General features: G+C 33.6%; 1 protein-coding gene across 4 annotated transcripts in view; it reads right to left on the reverse strand.

Moving 5' to 3' along the window:
• The window catches only part of LOC143230557 (lipoma-preferred partner homolog), a 17,615-nt gene continuing 3,822 nt past the window's right edge, over positions 1 to 13,793 (reverse strand). For 2 of the 4 annotated variants that reach the window (XM_076464323.1, XM_076464322.1), the window contains exons 2-10: positions 12,245 to 12,745; positions 9,853 to 10,010; positions 8,889 to 9,138; positions 8,181 to 8,282; positions 7,723 to 7,790; positions 7,322 to 7,369; positions 1,769 to 1,899; positions 1,453 to 1,573; positions 1 to 305 (exon numbers count right to left, since the gene is read on the reverse strand). In XM_076464323.1, coding sequence (XP_076320438.1) covers positions 174 to 305; positions 1,453 to 1,573; positions 1,769 to 1,899; positions 7,322 to 7,369; positions 7,723 to 7,790; positions 8,181 to 8,282; positions 8,889 to 9,138; positions 9,853 to 10,010; positions 12,245 to 12,737 — 1,503 coding nt within the window. In that variant the 5' untranslated portion in view covers positions 12,738 to 12,745 and the 3' untranslated portion in view covers positions 1 to 173. Of the gene's footprint in view, positions 306 to 1,452; positions 1,574 to 1,768; positions 1,900 to 7,321; positions 7,370 to 7,722; positions 7,791 to 8,180; positions 8,283 to 8,888; positions 9,139 to 9,852; positions 10,011 to 12,244; positions 12,746 to 12,977; positions 13,612 to 13,793 lie in introns of those variants that run through there. The other 2 variants (XM_076464324.1, XM_076464325.1) reach the window with 2 other exon arrangements.

Raw genomic sequence — 13,793 nt, forward strand, 5'->3', positions numbered from 1 at the left:
TTTTCAATCTGTGTAATATATCTTTATTCACAAAACTTATTGCTAATACAATAACATTTTCAAAATAATCTTAAACATTTTGAACCTGCATTTATTTTCACAAGCCATATTTGAAGTTTTTGGATAACATTTAATAACATAGTAGTGGACTAAGATTGTGTACCAAAAATGGGCTAAAGTTCTGTCGTCAGCCTAGAAGTCAGGGTTTGTACACGTTTGGCATTGCAGCTTTTACACAAAATGTGATTATCCAAAGGATAACAACCATAGCCTTCAGATTCTGATGACAGTAGGATGTTGCAGTCCTTCAGTAAAGAGAAGATTGAATAGCAAACATAATTTAATATTTAGTTAAAGTCAAAAAGATGGAAACTGGTAAAGAATTGTGGAGTAAAGATTTTTAATAATAAAAGTGGCCACTCAAACTGCATAATGACAGAACAGAAAATGTCTTAAAAAGGAAATAAAAAGAACCATCATGGCAAATTATTTAACCAATAAAAATTAACTATGTAATAATGAAATATGGTTTCTTGAATGTAATTATTTTGAACTGTTATATCACAGATAATGTTTTAGGATTTCTCTCACCAAATGGAGTAAACATCCATTAACTGCAGTGAAAAAAAATTTGACTATTTATAAACTTAAAGATGTTTTGGAACTGGATTTATTTCACTCAAGATTTTGGAGTAACTTTTTGTTACTACCCAAAGTCTAAGAGAAACTAAATGAAACATTAAAAATTATTCAAAGTTGGTTGTTTCCACCCACTGGTCTGTCAGCATGGTTTTGGCAACATGCAAAGATATTTCTTAAATATGAGTTTGTTTTTCCAAAGTTACACTTCAGTGAAATCTACAATTTCTAAATGTATTAAGCAAAAAATTTCATTTTCAGTTCACCGTTACATGTGCAAACCTCAGTTTTTCACTGCAAAGCTTTTTGAACGATGAAAGTTATGGAACAGCATTATAAGCATTCCAAATTATGTATATTTGGAAAGATTCTGCTAGCTCATGGGGTAAAAAAAGAAAAATTTGAAAATGATGCTTTTAGATTAATTGAAGTATATGTTCATAACAGTATTACTGTTTTAGCCTATTGACAATTATTTCTTTCCCATAATTTTGAAAATAGGAGGGGTGGTCTTCATATTTGAGATCACCTATAATTGGGCCAATACAATAGTTTCAATAACTAAAATACAATGTTTTGCTGAATAATAAGTGAAGTTAGGTAACCTGTAATAAGCCTACAAGCAACATTTTGCAGTTACCACTTATCTTGTTCATGGTGAAAATGTCAATAAATTTACTTCTACAATCTTAAAGAATCCTTTTAAACATTTTTAATCTAGTATGTTTTTCTTCTTCCTTTTCTACTAATTTCTGCTCACAATATGAAGCAGTTTATTAGCATCCAAGATGAAACAAGTGCAGCATAACTTACCTCACATCTGTAACAGTCTACATGAAAACTTCTGTCCAAAGCCACAACTCTGATGGTCTCTTGCCGGTCTGGTTCAGGCATGATTGGTTGTTTACACACACAACATCTAGGAGCAAATTTTCTGCAAAAGCCATACTAGATCATTAAATGGGTATCCATCTCTTCAACATCACCTCTTATGTTAGAGGAAAAAGTTAAAGAATCAATAAACTTGAATTTTCAGGACTAGTACATAAACTTAAAGCCTACAGATGAAAATATGAAACTTGTTTTCAAAATGTAAGAAAACCACAAGAAATTTTTTACGATACTTTACTTGTGAAAATCCTCAAGGCAGTAAATCTGATTAGCAGCATCTACTGTAAATGGGATACTATCAAGACACTTTCCACAAACTACACACTTAAAACATTCTGGATGATATGGATTGCCAGTAGCTCGCAAGATCTACGTAAAATAAAAAATGAAAACAGGTTAAACTTTTTACAGAAGTCATTTGTTCCACACAAGTTTATTTGGATGCAATATTCAAGAATAACTTAAGTTGGTGTCTTTATATTAGGTCTGTTACAAACTCTACTCTTAGACCACAAGCATTGCAACTAAGTACAAACAGTTTCAGCTATGTAAATGACAAAAATAAGAGTTAAACGTTTTTGTCCAAGTACATGGTGTACATGTATATTTTGATAAAATTGCAAATCTCATCCAACCAAAATATATTTCAGAACTTAAGAGTTAACAATAAACTGATTAATTGATCAAATGATTTTATTTTGAAACTAGTTTTAAAAATTTCATAAGAACATGGGACAAAGTTTAATGATTTGTTAGTAAGTAGAATGTTCTACATATTTGTTTGCTTATACAGAATACTTTGATCATATATACAAGTTGTTTTTAAGCATTCCTTATTATAAAGAATTCTCCAAACAAGCAAGACCAACAGATGGTGCAGATACTTGTACAAATTTGGAGGGGGGAAGTAGGTGGACAACAATTTGTGAGGGATAGGGGTACATTTCCTAAATCATTTACATTTAAAAAAAATAGGTTCGCTTCTGATAATTGTTTATTTCTAACCATCACATTTCCTTTTTAAGTGTCCATTTTAATAATTATCTAATTAACAGACTAAAGTTTGTTTCAATTTTAGGAAAAGTAGTGTTTTGTATACTAACAAAAATCAAATACTGTCCTTAAAATTATTTTGTTAAACATTTTTGTTTAAACAGAAACTTTAAGTTAGAACAATGTTTAACAGGTGAAATAAAGCTTCACAAACCAAAGTTATCATAGTCATGTAAACAGAGTACTATACAAAGTATTTGTTGGTATTTTTTACTATTTACAAAACCATTTCATTTACTTTATAATTACCTGCCAAAATATTTTTATTTAGCAAAAGTTAAATTTTTCTATACTGAAAATGTATTTCCAATATGCATTTACCCCTCTTGTTCAGTGCTGCTACCTGTATGCAGAAACCTTTTTGCACATGCCACAGACCTTGAATTTCCCACATCTGGAATTAATTGATTCTAATGTATCTTGTATGCAAGTCAAGATGTGACAACCCTCAATCATATGTGATATACTATCTTGATGCATGGAATTCCCTCTATTCAATTTTACCAAACTATCGAGTTTTGGCAGAAAATGGACGTACTGGTTTTCAGTGATGGGAAGCATGTGTGAAAGAGAGACAAGTACATATCAGAAATACATTTTCTGTACAGGAAAATAACTTACAGTATATTACCTTCCACAAAAATAGCTATAATTCTACATTCAAAAGAGTGGCCAGTGTTAGAGAAAGGAAGAAGCAAAGATAACCGAGTTGGAAATCACACATGGAAGACTACCATTTTAAAACTATACTAATCTGCCCACTGTTGGAAGATGTGGGATACGGGTGAAAAATCGGAGAAGCACATCCAAGAGCAAAAGAACTGAGGGAGGATAGTGATTCAAACCATGTTAAAGTGTGGTAATTCAATCCTGAGAAAACAAAAGTGGACAAAATAAAAGGACATGACCCTAGATGAAGAGAGGCTAGGACGAGACAGAACGAACAGGGTAAGTCAATTACATCTTAAAACCAACATCAATGCAAAGGTAGGATGAGGATTATATCTCTGGCAAGTTGACTACAGTCAAAAACAGACCACCGATATCTAAATGGAGGTAGGAAGGAATCACACCAGTAGCAAGTCAACTACAAAATAAAGAAACACCCATCTGGCAGGGGTAGGTAAAAGGTTACCATCTTCACCTAAAGTTCACGAACTCGCAAGATCATGAATGGGTCCACACTAGTGTTATATAACAAAGTGAGAAACCAAACAATGAAACTGGGAGCCCAACATGCAAAAGATGGTGTGATAAAAACCATCTCACTTAAACATATGGTAACAGAAACTGCCATAAGCACAGAAACATCCTTGGAACAGCAACAATTGAGGGATGGTGGAAGTAGAAGAATCGTATTAATCTGCAACTACATCCACAACACAGATGGAGTTACAAGAGCAGAAATGAGGGAGGGAGTAGATAAATCTAATAAATGTGCAATGGAGTTACAAGAGCAGAAATGAGGGAGGGAGTAGATAAATCTAATAAATGTGCAATGGAGTTACAAGAGCAGAAATGAAGGAGGGAGTAGATAAATCTAATAAATGTGCATGAACTTGTGTTGGTTGGTTTAATTCTAGAGTATAAATCCTAGCCAGTAAGAACCAATATCTATATTGGCATAGGATGAGGGATCTCAATTGAAGTAGTGAACTAACATGGGGTGGAGCTGTCAATTGCATAGTGGAAAAGATAGTCATCTACACCAGCTGACCACCATTGCTCTACACTCAGATGAATGATTTTATAATCATGTTTGTATTTCATCATCACATCCAACTGGATGTCTATGATCCACCACCCCAGCAGCTTGGAATTGGGAAGGCCTCAACTCCAGTAGAAGAGGGAGGAGGAATGGACAACACTTGAAATTATGGAAGGGAGCATGGAAATATAATGGTTAAGTCACCATGGACTTAATGTGGCTTTACTATATTATATGTAGACAGACACAGTGTTGTCTTACCCAGTCATAGCCTTGCATAAAAGAGTGAAGGATGGCAATATGTTGATGGTACACCAACAAGGAAGAAACAACTACCCAAAGTAAAGAATGAGACATGACCATATGAATTGTAATGCCAGCTGAAGTACCTCCAACAGTTTGGATATGCAAGAAAAAACAGAAGTTACATAAGTAAAGACATAAGGAATCAGTTATGGAGGAAAAGGTTACAAGGAATAAAAGGCTCAACTAACAGTCCTGGGTTTGGGAAGGAAAGAAAAATGATATAAAGCAGTGAAGTAAATGAAAAATTATTAAAAGATGGGTTTAATAGAAAAACCTAAAGAATAAAGAAATCAACAAATTCTAGAGCCAACTAAAGAGGAAATGTTTAAGATAGTGAGAAATAAAAGCCAAAAAGGAATATACCACATGAACCACAAAATTGAGGTAAATAAAAATGATCTATAACAAAGGAAACAGCTGAGTTGAAACAGTAAAGAAACTTAGATTTGTGCCAGCTGGGAAATCAATTAGAAAGATCTGAATTGGAGTAACATAGATGGGCAAATTTTGGGTGAAAAGAAATTTTAGAAACAATGTAATTTTGTCTGAACACTTACATCCAAGCATAAGGTGATCACAAACTGTAGGCCAAAATAAAAGGAATTAGTTAGGGAATTGTAAATTCAAAAACTGGATGTAAAGGATTACCCTGGAGGAGGTAGAGCCATCAAAAATTTACAGCCAAGAGGTAAACTGTAAGGAGAAAGATGTGATGGGACTAGAAAAACAATGATGAATGAGAACAAAAATCTGGAATACAGCCTCAGATACATGAGAAGTGCATGGGTTCAAAAAGAAATCCATTGTCTACCACAAAAGAAAGATGGGACTTCACAACTGATAGAAGCTGCCAGTATAAAGTACTTGAAATGAAACAGTCAAACTTGGACAAAATGAAAACAGTGAATGAAAGCAGTCTTATTTCCTTCATGCCCTGGTGTTTCATCTAGTCCAATTTCCCTGAGACAGTTCTGAAGTCTCATTCAGATTGAACTACATCCCTAATAAAAGATAAGCATCAGGGAAAAATAATCCAAAAAAGGGGAAAGAAGCACAAAACCCAATAATGTAAGAGATAAAAACCCATCAATTTGTATAGAAGAGGGAAGGAGAAAATGAGTCCTAATAGAGGGGTGTGTAAAAATACCAACCCCAAAGAGACAATATAAGGTAAGGAACAGGAAAAACAAATTGGAAAAATCATGCAATTATTGTTGGCTGTGAAAAAAGGTATACAAGTATGTGAAGAATATCCTCAATGAATAGTGGATAAATCTGAAAAGCAAAGTCAGGTAATATACTCACTACCCCAAAATTTTGGGCCAGACAACTTCAAAGGGCGAGGCATGAAACTAAGACCAAATCACACTGAAATAACTTAAAACAGTCCTGAAAAGTGGAAAATAAGAATGTTTAATGTGGGCATACACCAACACAGATACAGCAAAATCAAATGTGATGAAATATTTCATATGAAAATAGAGAAGATGCAATAAGTGATTGAGGTGGGCCCAATTGATCCAAAACCCCAAACAATATTGAGCATAGAAAAAAAATGTAGAAAGTGGAGGTAGAACAGGTAAAGGATAGAATGTTGCTGGACATGCAATAAAATAAAGATGACATCTCAGAATGAAACAAAAACATTGCAACACTAAATGTACAGAAGTAGCTTAAAAAAAAAGACTGGTTGAGAAAGAAAATCAGATTATGTGACCAGTAGTAGTTTAAAGGACACCAACAGCAGTGTCCCATCCATGAAGTTACCAAAAGGAAAGAAACCACATGTTTAGGGGTGGGAAGTAAGATCAAAAGACAAAGTAATCTTGCCTCATGGTAAGCTAAAAGGTAAAAAAAAAACAAAAAACTTGTATGTGGCAAACCTTGCAAATACCCAATAAAAGAAAATATCCAGAGAAGGGAATATACTGTGAAACGTGTATAAATCATGCAGTCCCTGATAACATGAAAAACAAAACACCAACATATTATCTGGTTGAAATGGGTTCAGCCATTATAGGAGGAAGGCAAGCAATACTGTGAGCAAGTGGAGTGAACACCATCCCATGTGTTTGTTTAAACATTTGTAGATTTTTTTTTTTTTTTTTTTTTAAGTGTTTAGTGCTATATGCCACTTATTACACCATACATTTTATACAATTAAGCAAATCTTAAACTGGTTATAACCAACGGGTCTCTTGACATTATCTAAACAGCTACGTCACAGCATATTGTGACACACAGGTAAAACGTTTTGGAAACTGATGCTGACATTGATTATGTACAAACATGAGCTTCTAGTAGATCCCTGCAAGGCACCTTCTGTTTGGTTAAATGGGCAGATAGTGTTTGGTCAAATTATGCTCTGGCCTCTGTTAACAAAAAACTAAGATACATAGTGATGTGCATTAAGAGTACATTGCACTCTTATTGGTGGAGGGTTGGTGCATGATAATATGCACGTTAGGCATATTTGAATCAGTCAGTTCAAAATATGGGAAATTTGTGATTTGTGGCATGCAAAAAAAATTTAGAGGCAGCACTGAAAATAGCTATGCGAGATGAGGTAATAGTAATACCATATTAGAACCCGTATAACTTCATGTTATATTTTGATTTAAGTGTTTATACACTAATAATAAAATATTGCAAGTTTAAGATAATTAAAACATTAAATAAAATAATTTATCACATTATCAAAATTAAGCATAGAAACAAACTTGCCCTTTCACAAATGGGATTTCCACAAACATAGCACTTTTCAAGGGTATTCTGTTAAAATAAAAAATACAATTGACTGAAATTAAGAAAACTGATGGATTAAGTAAAGAAATATGCAACTGCATGTTTTGTGATTTTAGAATTTTTGGTTATTTTAATTAACACCTAGAGTTCACTAATTTGAATACTCCACATGTTCTGTACAATTACAGATGTTAGCTTGCAATACAGATACAAGGATATAGTTCATATTGTTTATTTGGTGGGAAATATCTTGAGATACTCTTATCACTTGAGTTTTGTTTCTAAAGGTCACTGAACATTATAATGGTAGAAAACAAGTAGAGAGAAATAGGGAGTAATAGTAATGTTTGTAAGTCACTATTTGACTAATTCCAACTCACCAAGTAATCTTCTTCACAATGTGGGTTCCCATCCACTATATAAAATGATTTCCCTTGCAATTCCTTATCTACAAACAAACACCACTTTGTCAAAATTAACAGTTACATTTACTTTAGGATATACTGTGAACTTTAGTTGAACTATTACTCCTTAAAACAAAATATAGTTAAGAAAACAGATCTGTTACTGCACAAAACTGAAGTCCAACATTCACAACTGATGACTTGAGAATTTGTGCCTTTCAATCTTGTCCATCTTCTCTTTATAATCTTACAGAAAAGAATTTTAGTAAAAATAAAATCATGAATTAATCTACTTTTATTTATTAAATTAATTTTGTTTTCAAATCAAGTGGTATGTAAATCAAAAAGGAAATATTCATTAAATATACATATAATTATGAAAATAAAGTACAATAAATACTTGGTATTGTCACAAGTGAAGGAATATTACTTACAGCAAACATAGCAAGTGAAGCAACGCCTGTGGTAAACATGACTCATTGCTGTACAACCACCTTCTTCCCCAAGCACCTTTTCACCACATTTGTAACAAATTCCTTGGCAGAAATAGCAATATATCTTTTAACAATAGTAATTTATATGATTCAGAGTATTAAAGTGCTTCCAGTCACTGTATTACTGAATATACAATAATTAAGAATTATCTATAACAATATATACACATGTTTATAAATAGCTTGTTTATTAAAGCTGATTAGAGAGAGAGATTTATAATTTTATTGTATGTAGAAGGTTTATGGTTGAGTTCACAATAATGTTTACTCTCAATGATTCTAACAATGAATGAAACTAGCAGAGCATCAATAATTCTCTCCCCCACCATAATGCCTTAAATTAAAAAGTTCAATGGATACCTGGAGAAAAATACTCATTGATTTGATGCTTAAATCAGTTATATGGAAGCATTACAAGCTGTATCCTCAGATGCAAATATAGCATCTTTAAAACAAATTCATCCTTGTGCATGGGTTGCTGCAATGCAACTCCTTATAATGACTTATACAAATCAAAGAATCATTCATTTCCACCCATCTTCCCCAAGAAAGATGGAACAGTTTTATCCTACGGGATGCTTATTACCAAATTTGGAAGTTAAACATAATAGGATTAATAGTAAGAAGTAAATGTAATTAAATATTGACCTAAAAAATCAGGATCACTTGAGTTTTCCATGCTTTTCATCAAAAGATCTGTCAGATTGTCAACCTGAATTTCTTTTCCAGTGGATGGACATCCTTCCAAAGGTTGGCTTGTTATTCCAGTGTCTGGTGTCCTTCCAGATTGGTGTTTGGAGTAGAGCGACGAGTCAGTACTAGGTTCGGAGTTAAATGGCACTTGACTGGATGGTCTCAGAATGATAGGGTCGTACATAGGACCTGTATCGTAAGTTTTCTGGAAGATTTTACGCTTCTTTATAGATCATAGTATCTAATTGTTGTTAATGATAGAACACATTAAATGAAAAAAAATACAAGTTTAATTTAAATTACATAAACTTTAGTTAATATTTCAAAGACAGTTTTTAAGATTAAAATATTGCATATTTCTGATATCTGTAGTTAATACTACAGGACAGTTGGAAAAGGCTACAACTCAAAAAACTTTATAGTAAGTCATCCAATAACTATATAAAATAGTCATGAAACTAGAAACACACGACACAAGAGGTCAGTGTAGTCTTTCATATGTTTAATCTACCATAAATACTGAGCATTCTCAGTTGAGGTCTATTAAAATTGCAAATTTAGTTTCAGTTCATAGAATTAATATCTCCAAAGATCATTATATTAAAACAACTGTTAGTAATATAAATAATGTTTGATTAAACTATCATAAAAACAATGTTCCTTAAATCGATAAGTCATCCCATAATATGTAGACTGACCACACCTGGATTTCCATTCAATGAAAGTTATCTTGTTGTTGTTGTTTTCTATACATTTCTTCTTAAAACCAATGTATTGGTTACTTAAGTACACAAATTTTAGTCAGTTCTTATTTCATTATTATGACATTAACAAATTATGATGCCTTATGAATAAATGTTTCTGTAAAATGGTACCTGTGGATCTTAAAATTTAAAAAACTTAAATGTCAGCTTTTTACCACTGGAGATTGAGACTGATGCTCGACTGGAGGAGGTGGTAGAGGAAAATCATTACTGCTGGGAGGAGAATATCTTGTCTGTGGTGGTGGTGGTGGTGGTGGAGGAAGTTCATTATCACTGGAAAGAGTACTACAGGAAGAATACAATGGTCTGCCACCTAAAATAATGAAAAATACAAATAACAACTCAAAAGAAAAATTAAGAATATAAACCTAAATAAACATTTTTAAATACTCATCTAAATAGCCACACTGGCTTCACTTTTGAAAATATTATTTCGATGTTGTAGTTTTAGCCACATATAAAAGATGCACAAAACTACATAATGAAATTGTTAAGTGATTGTTTTCTTTGAACCAAAAACAGAAGAGGGAGTATTACCACTCCCATCATATCTCATCCATTCTGATAAGCCACAGTATTGGATAAAACATGGCAAACATAGCTGGAGGAATCATGAGGCATTGTGTCCCAAATCCCCAGTTTGAGTCTTGAAAAATCTGAATGGAAAATCATGATTGATATGTAACAATCTTTAAGATACCCATATCTACATATCCAATCCCAGAACGTTTTAAGCTCCTAACAATTACACCAAATATCAGGTTAATATGAACAACATTTTTAATACATTCGTTTACTTTCACTCAAGTCCTCAAATTTCTTACAAGTGCACCTCAAAAAGTACTTAAGTAATGTTAGATGTTGCATATAGTGCATCTTTAGCCCTGAACACTAAGTATTAGACCAATAACAAACACGTTGTGTTCAAAGTCCTTATTTATTGTGTACCAGGTCAAGATGTTTGGTGACTTACACAAGTTAGGTGCACCAAATGAACACTTCCTTCAATGGTGTGAACTCATGGATACAAATTTTACAACCATGCAGCCATTAGAAATAAAAGCTATTAAAGCCTGCTAATAATCCTACAGAAGGTTGAGCAAGTTATATTAAAATGATTTGGATTACAGCACATGTTACCACAGTCATTCTCTATCCTACAATCATCCAGCTTAAGACATTATCTCTGCTACATACATTCCACTAAGAGAGACTCCATTACAAGATTTAGTCCGATGCACACAAATACTCCATGCTCACTTTCTACATTCCCTTTAGATTAGAACAGTTCTCCAATGGGTGCTGTATTCAGTGGCATGACCAGCATTTCTTTGACATGTTTCAATTTTCAACTGCTTCAAGTATGCTAGAGTTGAATGGATGCATCATGGAAGCAACTTACACACGTGATTTCTGACACCTTTCCAGATGGACACCCTTCTTGATCATGTTACACATTTTTTGCCTGTGACACATTGACAGATTTTACCATTTACCTTTGTGTTTGTACAATATTACTCATTAAAAAAAACAGTTTGCTTATCATTGATATAGTGGGACTTGTTTCAGGTCTTTTCTTTAAATCTAAATCATTGGATCAAATGTATAACCTTGCAAATTTTAAGTCCATATTTTGAGCATATCTAAGATTTCAGTAGATGCATATTTTTAATTTAGAAATGGTGTTGCATACTTTCCCAAAAGCAATTAGTTTTCAGCACCATTAAATTACCTGCAAAACTCCATACAATGTTAAAATTAGTTTCCGATACGCTCTGTTCAATTGACTTTATAACAGCTGTAGTTATCACATGACTTTGATTAGCACATTCAAAATAGTTAATAACTTACTCACCCCCGAATAAGCCAAAGGTCCTTTACTACAATCCACAGATAGATGCAATTGTACCTCACATATTTATAATCACTTTCACTTGTTAATATACAAACTATACTTGAGAGAGATTTTATTATGTAATGTGAAGATTGAGTGAATGCTTAAATTTAATTGGTAATTATTCTTATTCCAATTGTGTACAAGATAGTTTAGATGGAAATGTCTGAAGCTTTTCTTGAGATAAGTTATTGAACCTAAGAATTTCACATATCTTTACAAATACTCTGCAGAATGTGCAAAGTAACAATTTTGTTGTTACAACATTTATCCAGGCTATGTTGGTATATGCCAGGATTGGTCTTTTATCTCTTCTTTATGATGAGAAACCCACTTGAAATAAAAATGCATCTCAGAACAGCTGTCATGGGTATTAACACTTAATAATGTAGAGAACAACATTTCAACTTTCCTAGGACATCTTAACTGGAAAATGACCTAGAAAGGTCAAAATGTTGTTCTTGCCTTATATTGCAATAAGTGTTAATACCCATAACAGCCATACTTCGATGCATGGTTGGTCTGTTGTATGTTTTATAAATGTGCCATCTGCTGTTGTACTTTTCCCACTGTCATCAACAGGACTCCAAACATTAATTTTTTTTCTTTAAATTGTGTTTAATAAGGTCCCAAAAGGGACTTTAAAAACTTACCGCTAGGTGGCGGTGGTTCCGGTGGATTGCAAACCGTTCCCGTTTGTCTTTCTGTTGATGTCGCATACCGATTCCCTAGAAGACCTCCGACACACTCGAATTGGTTTAGTTTTTGCGAGTTACTTTCGTACTTAACATCTTTAACAGGATAAGTTTTTTCAGCTAACTGACGAGTTCTTTCCTCTCTAACTGGGTATTTTGTTTCTAGTGTACTGTGGTCTTTGGAACCCTGGGAAAATGTGTAATTTTGTTCCAGTCTTTCCCGATGTCCAGCTTCGAGCACTGGCTGATAGCTTTTATCTTCAGAGAGTTTTTCCGTTTGCAAAAATTGGGCGTTGGGATTTGCAAATTCAGGAACTGTTTTTTTCTTAGGCTTAGGGGGAACCACGGGAGCTATTTTTTTAACTTTTGTAGCCAAATACTGTTGAGGTGTGTAGTTAGCAATGTTAAGATGAGCGAAATCCTTGGCAAGGTTCTCCTTATTTGTAGTCATGTTGGCAGCTAGGAAAAAATACAACAAATTAATAACTTCAAGCTAATTGAAAATTGCGATATTTGTATAGGAAACCTTCATCCACAGAGAAGGACTATTTACAATTTATTTTTTGATTGAGAGAGAAGGCAATTCTTTCAAGAAGTCTGGACTCTTGTAAACTTTGGAATTTTTCCCAAAGTGAAGATACATAAATATGTTAACAGCACACACAGTAAAGGTTCAGAAGTGGTATTTTACCATTAGATTCTTCTCACATTGGGTGAGAGTGGTGTACAATTGACACACACCGCCGAATCGAACAGCATCAGGTGGACTTCCCCAGTGCGCTTAAAATGAAGACGGACTGTCATTCACCTCAACAATAAGAAGAGTTCCCCAAGCTGTATGGAACAAGGGGCTAGAAGGAGAGTTTGTGGTTAAACTACAATGATAGATAGCGTGCGGTATTATGCGAAAACTTACCGGACAGTATTGAAATTATGGCTAACTTTCCACACTTAATTGGATTTACAAGATATTGGCGTGGCGAACATTTTACTGTCCCATAAAGTCGTACAACACCAGATGTCGTCCAAATTGGTAGCGACTTTCTTTGCTAGTATACGCTGTACTATTAACACATTGTTATACCGGATAGCCAACTTTTTCAGGTTTTATAAGATGAATGACCTAGTGGGTTAGACATGCCACACCCAGATATTAACTTTAACTGCTGGAATGGCTACAGTTACTTTGGTTTAAAACTTTACGATTACGATGCTACGTTTATACGAATATGACATAGAATAATTCTAGTACATCGAACGGAATGATGAGGCAAGGAAGTTCTGTCGGGAAGAGATATTACGAGCTTGACTTCTTCCACGCACTGTTGTCTTATCATATTTTAACATTCTTGGGCGTGTAAGTCACGTGACTTCTCATGTCAAATATCTAGCCACAGCTAGTCTTACACAAACATTTCATGTACATACACGTACATTTATTCAAAGTTAATAACTTTTTTTTTTTAAGACCAGTTCTGATTCTACAAGTTTAGTCTTACAAGACTAT

Source organism: Tachypleus tridentatus, chromosome 10, assembly GCF_004210375.1.
Source record: "Tachypleus tridentatus isolate NWPU-2018 chromosome 10, ASM421037v1, whole genome shotgun sequence".
Taxonomy (NCBI): Eukaryota; Metazoa; Arthropoda; class Merostomata; order Xiphosura; family Limulidae; genus Tachypleus; species Tachypleus tridentatus.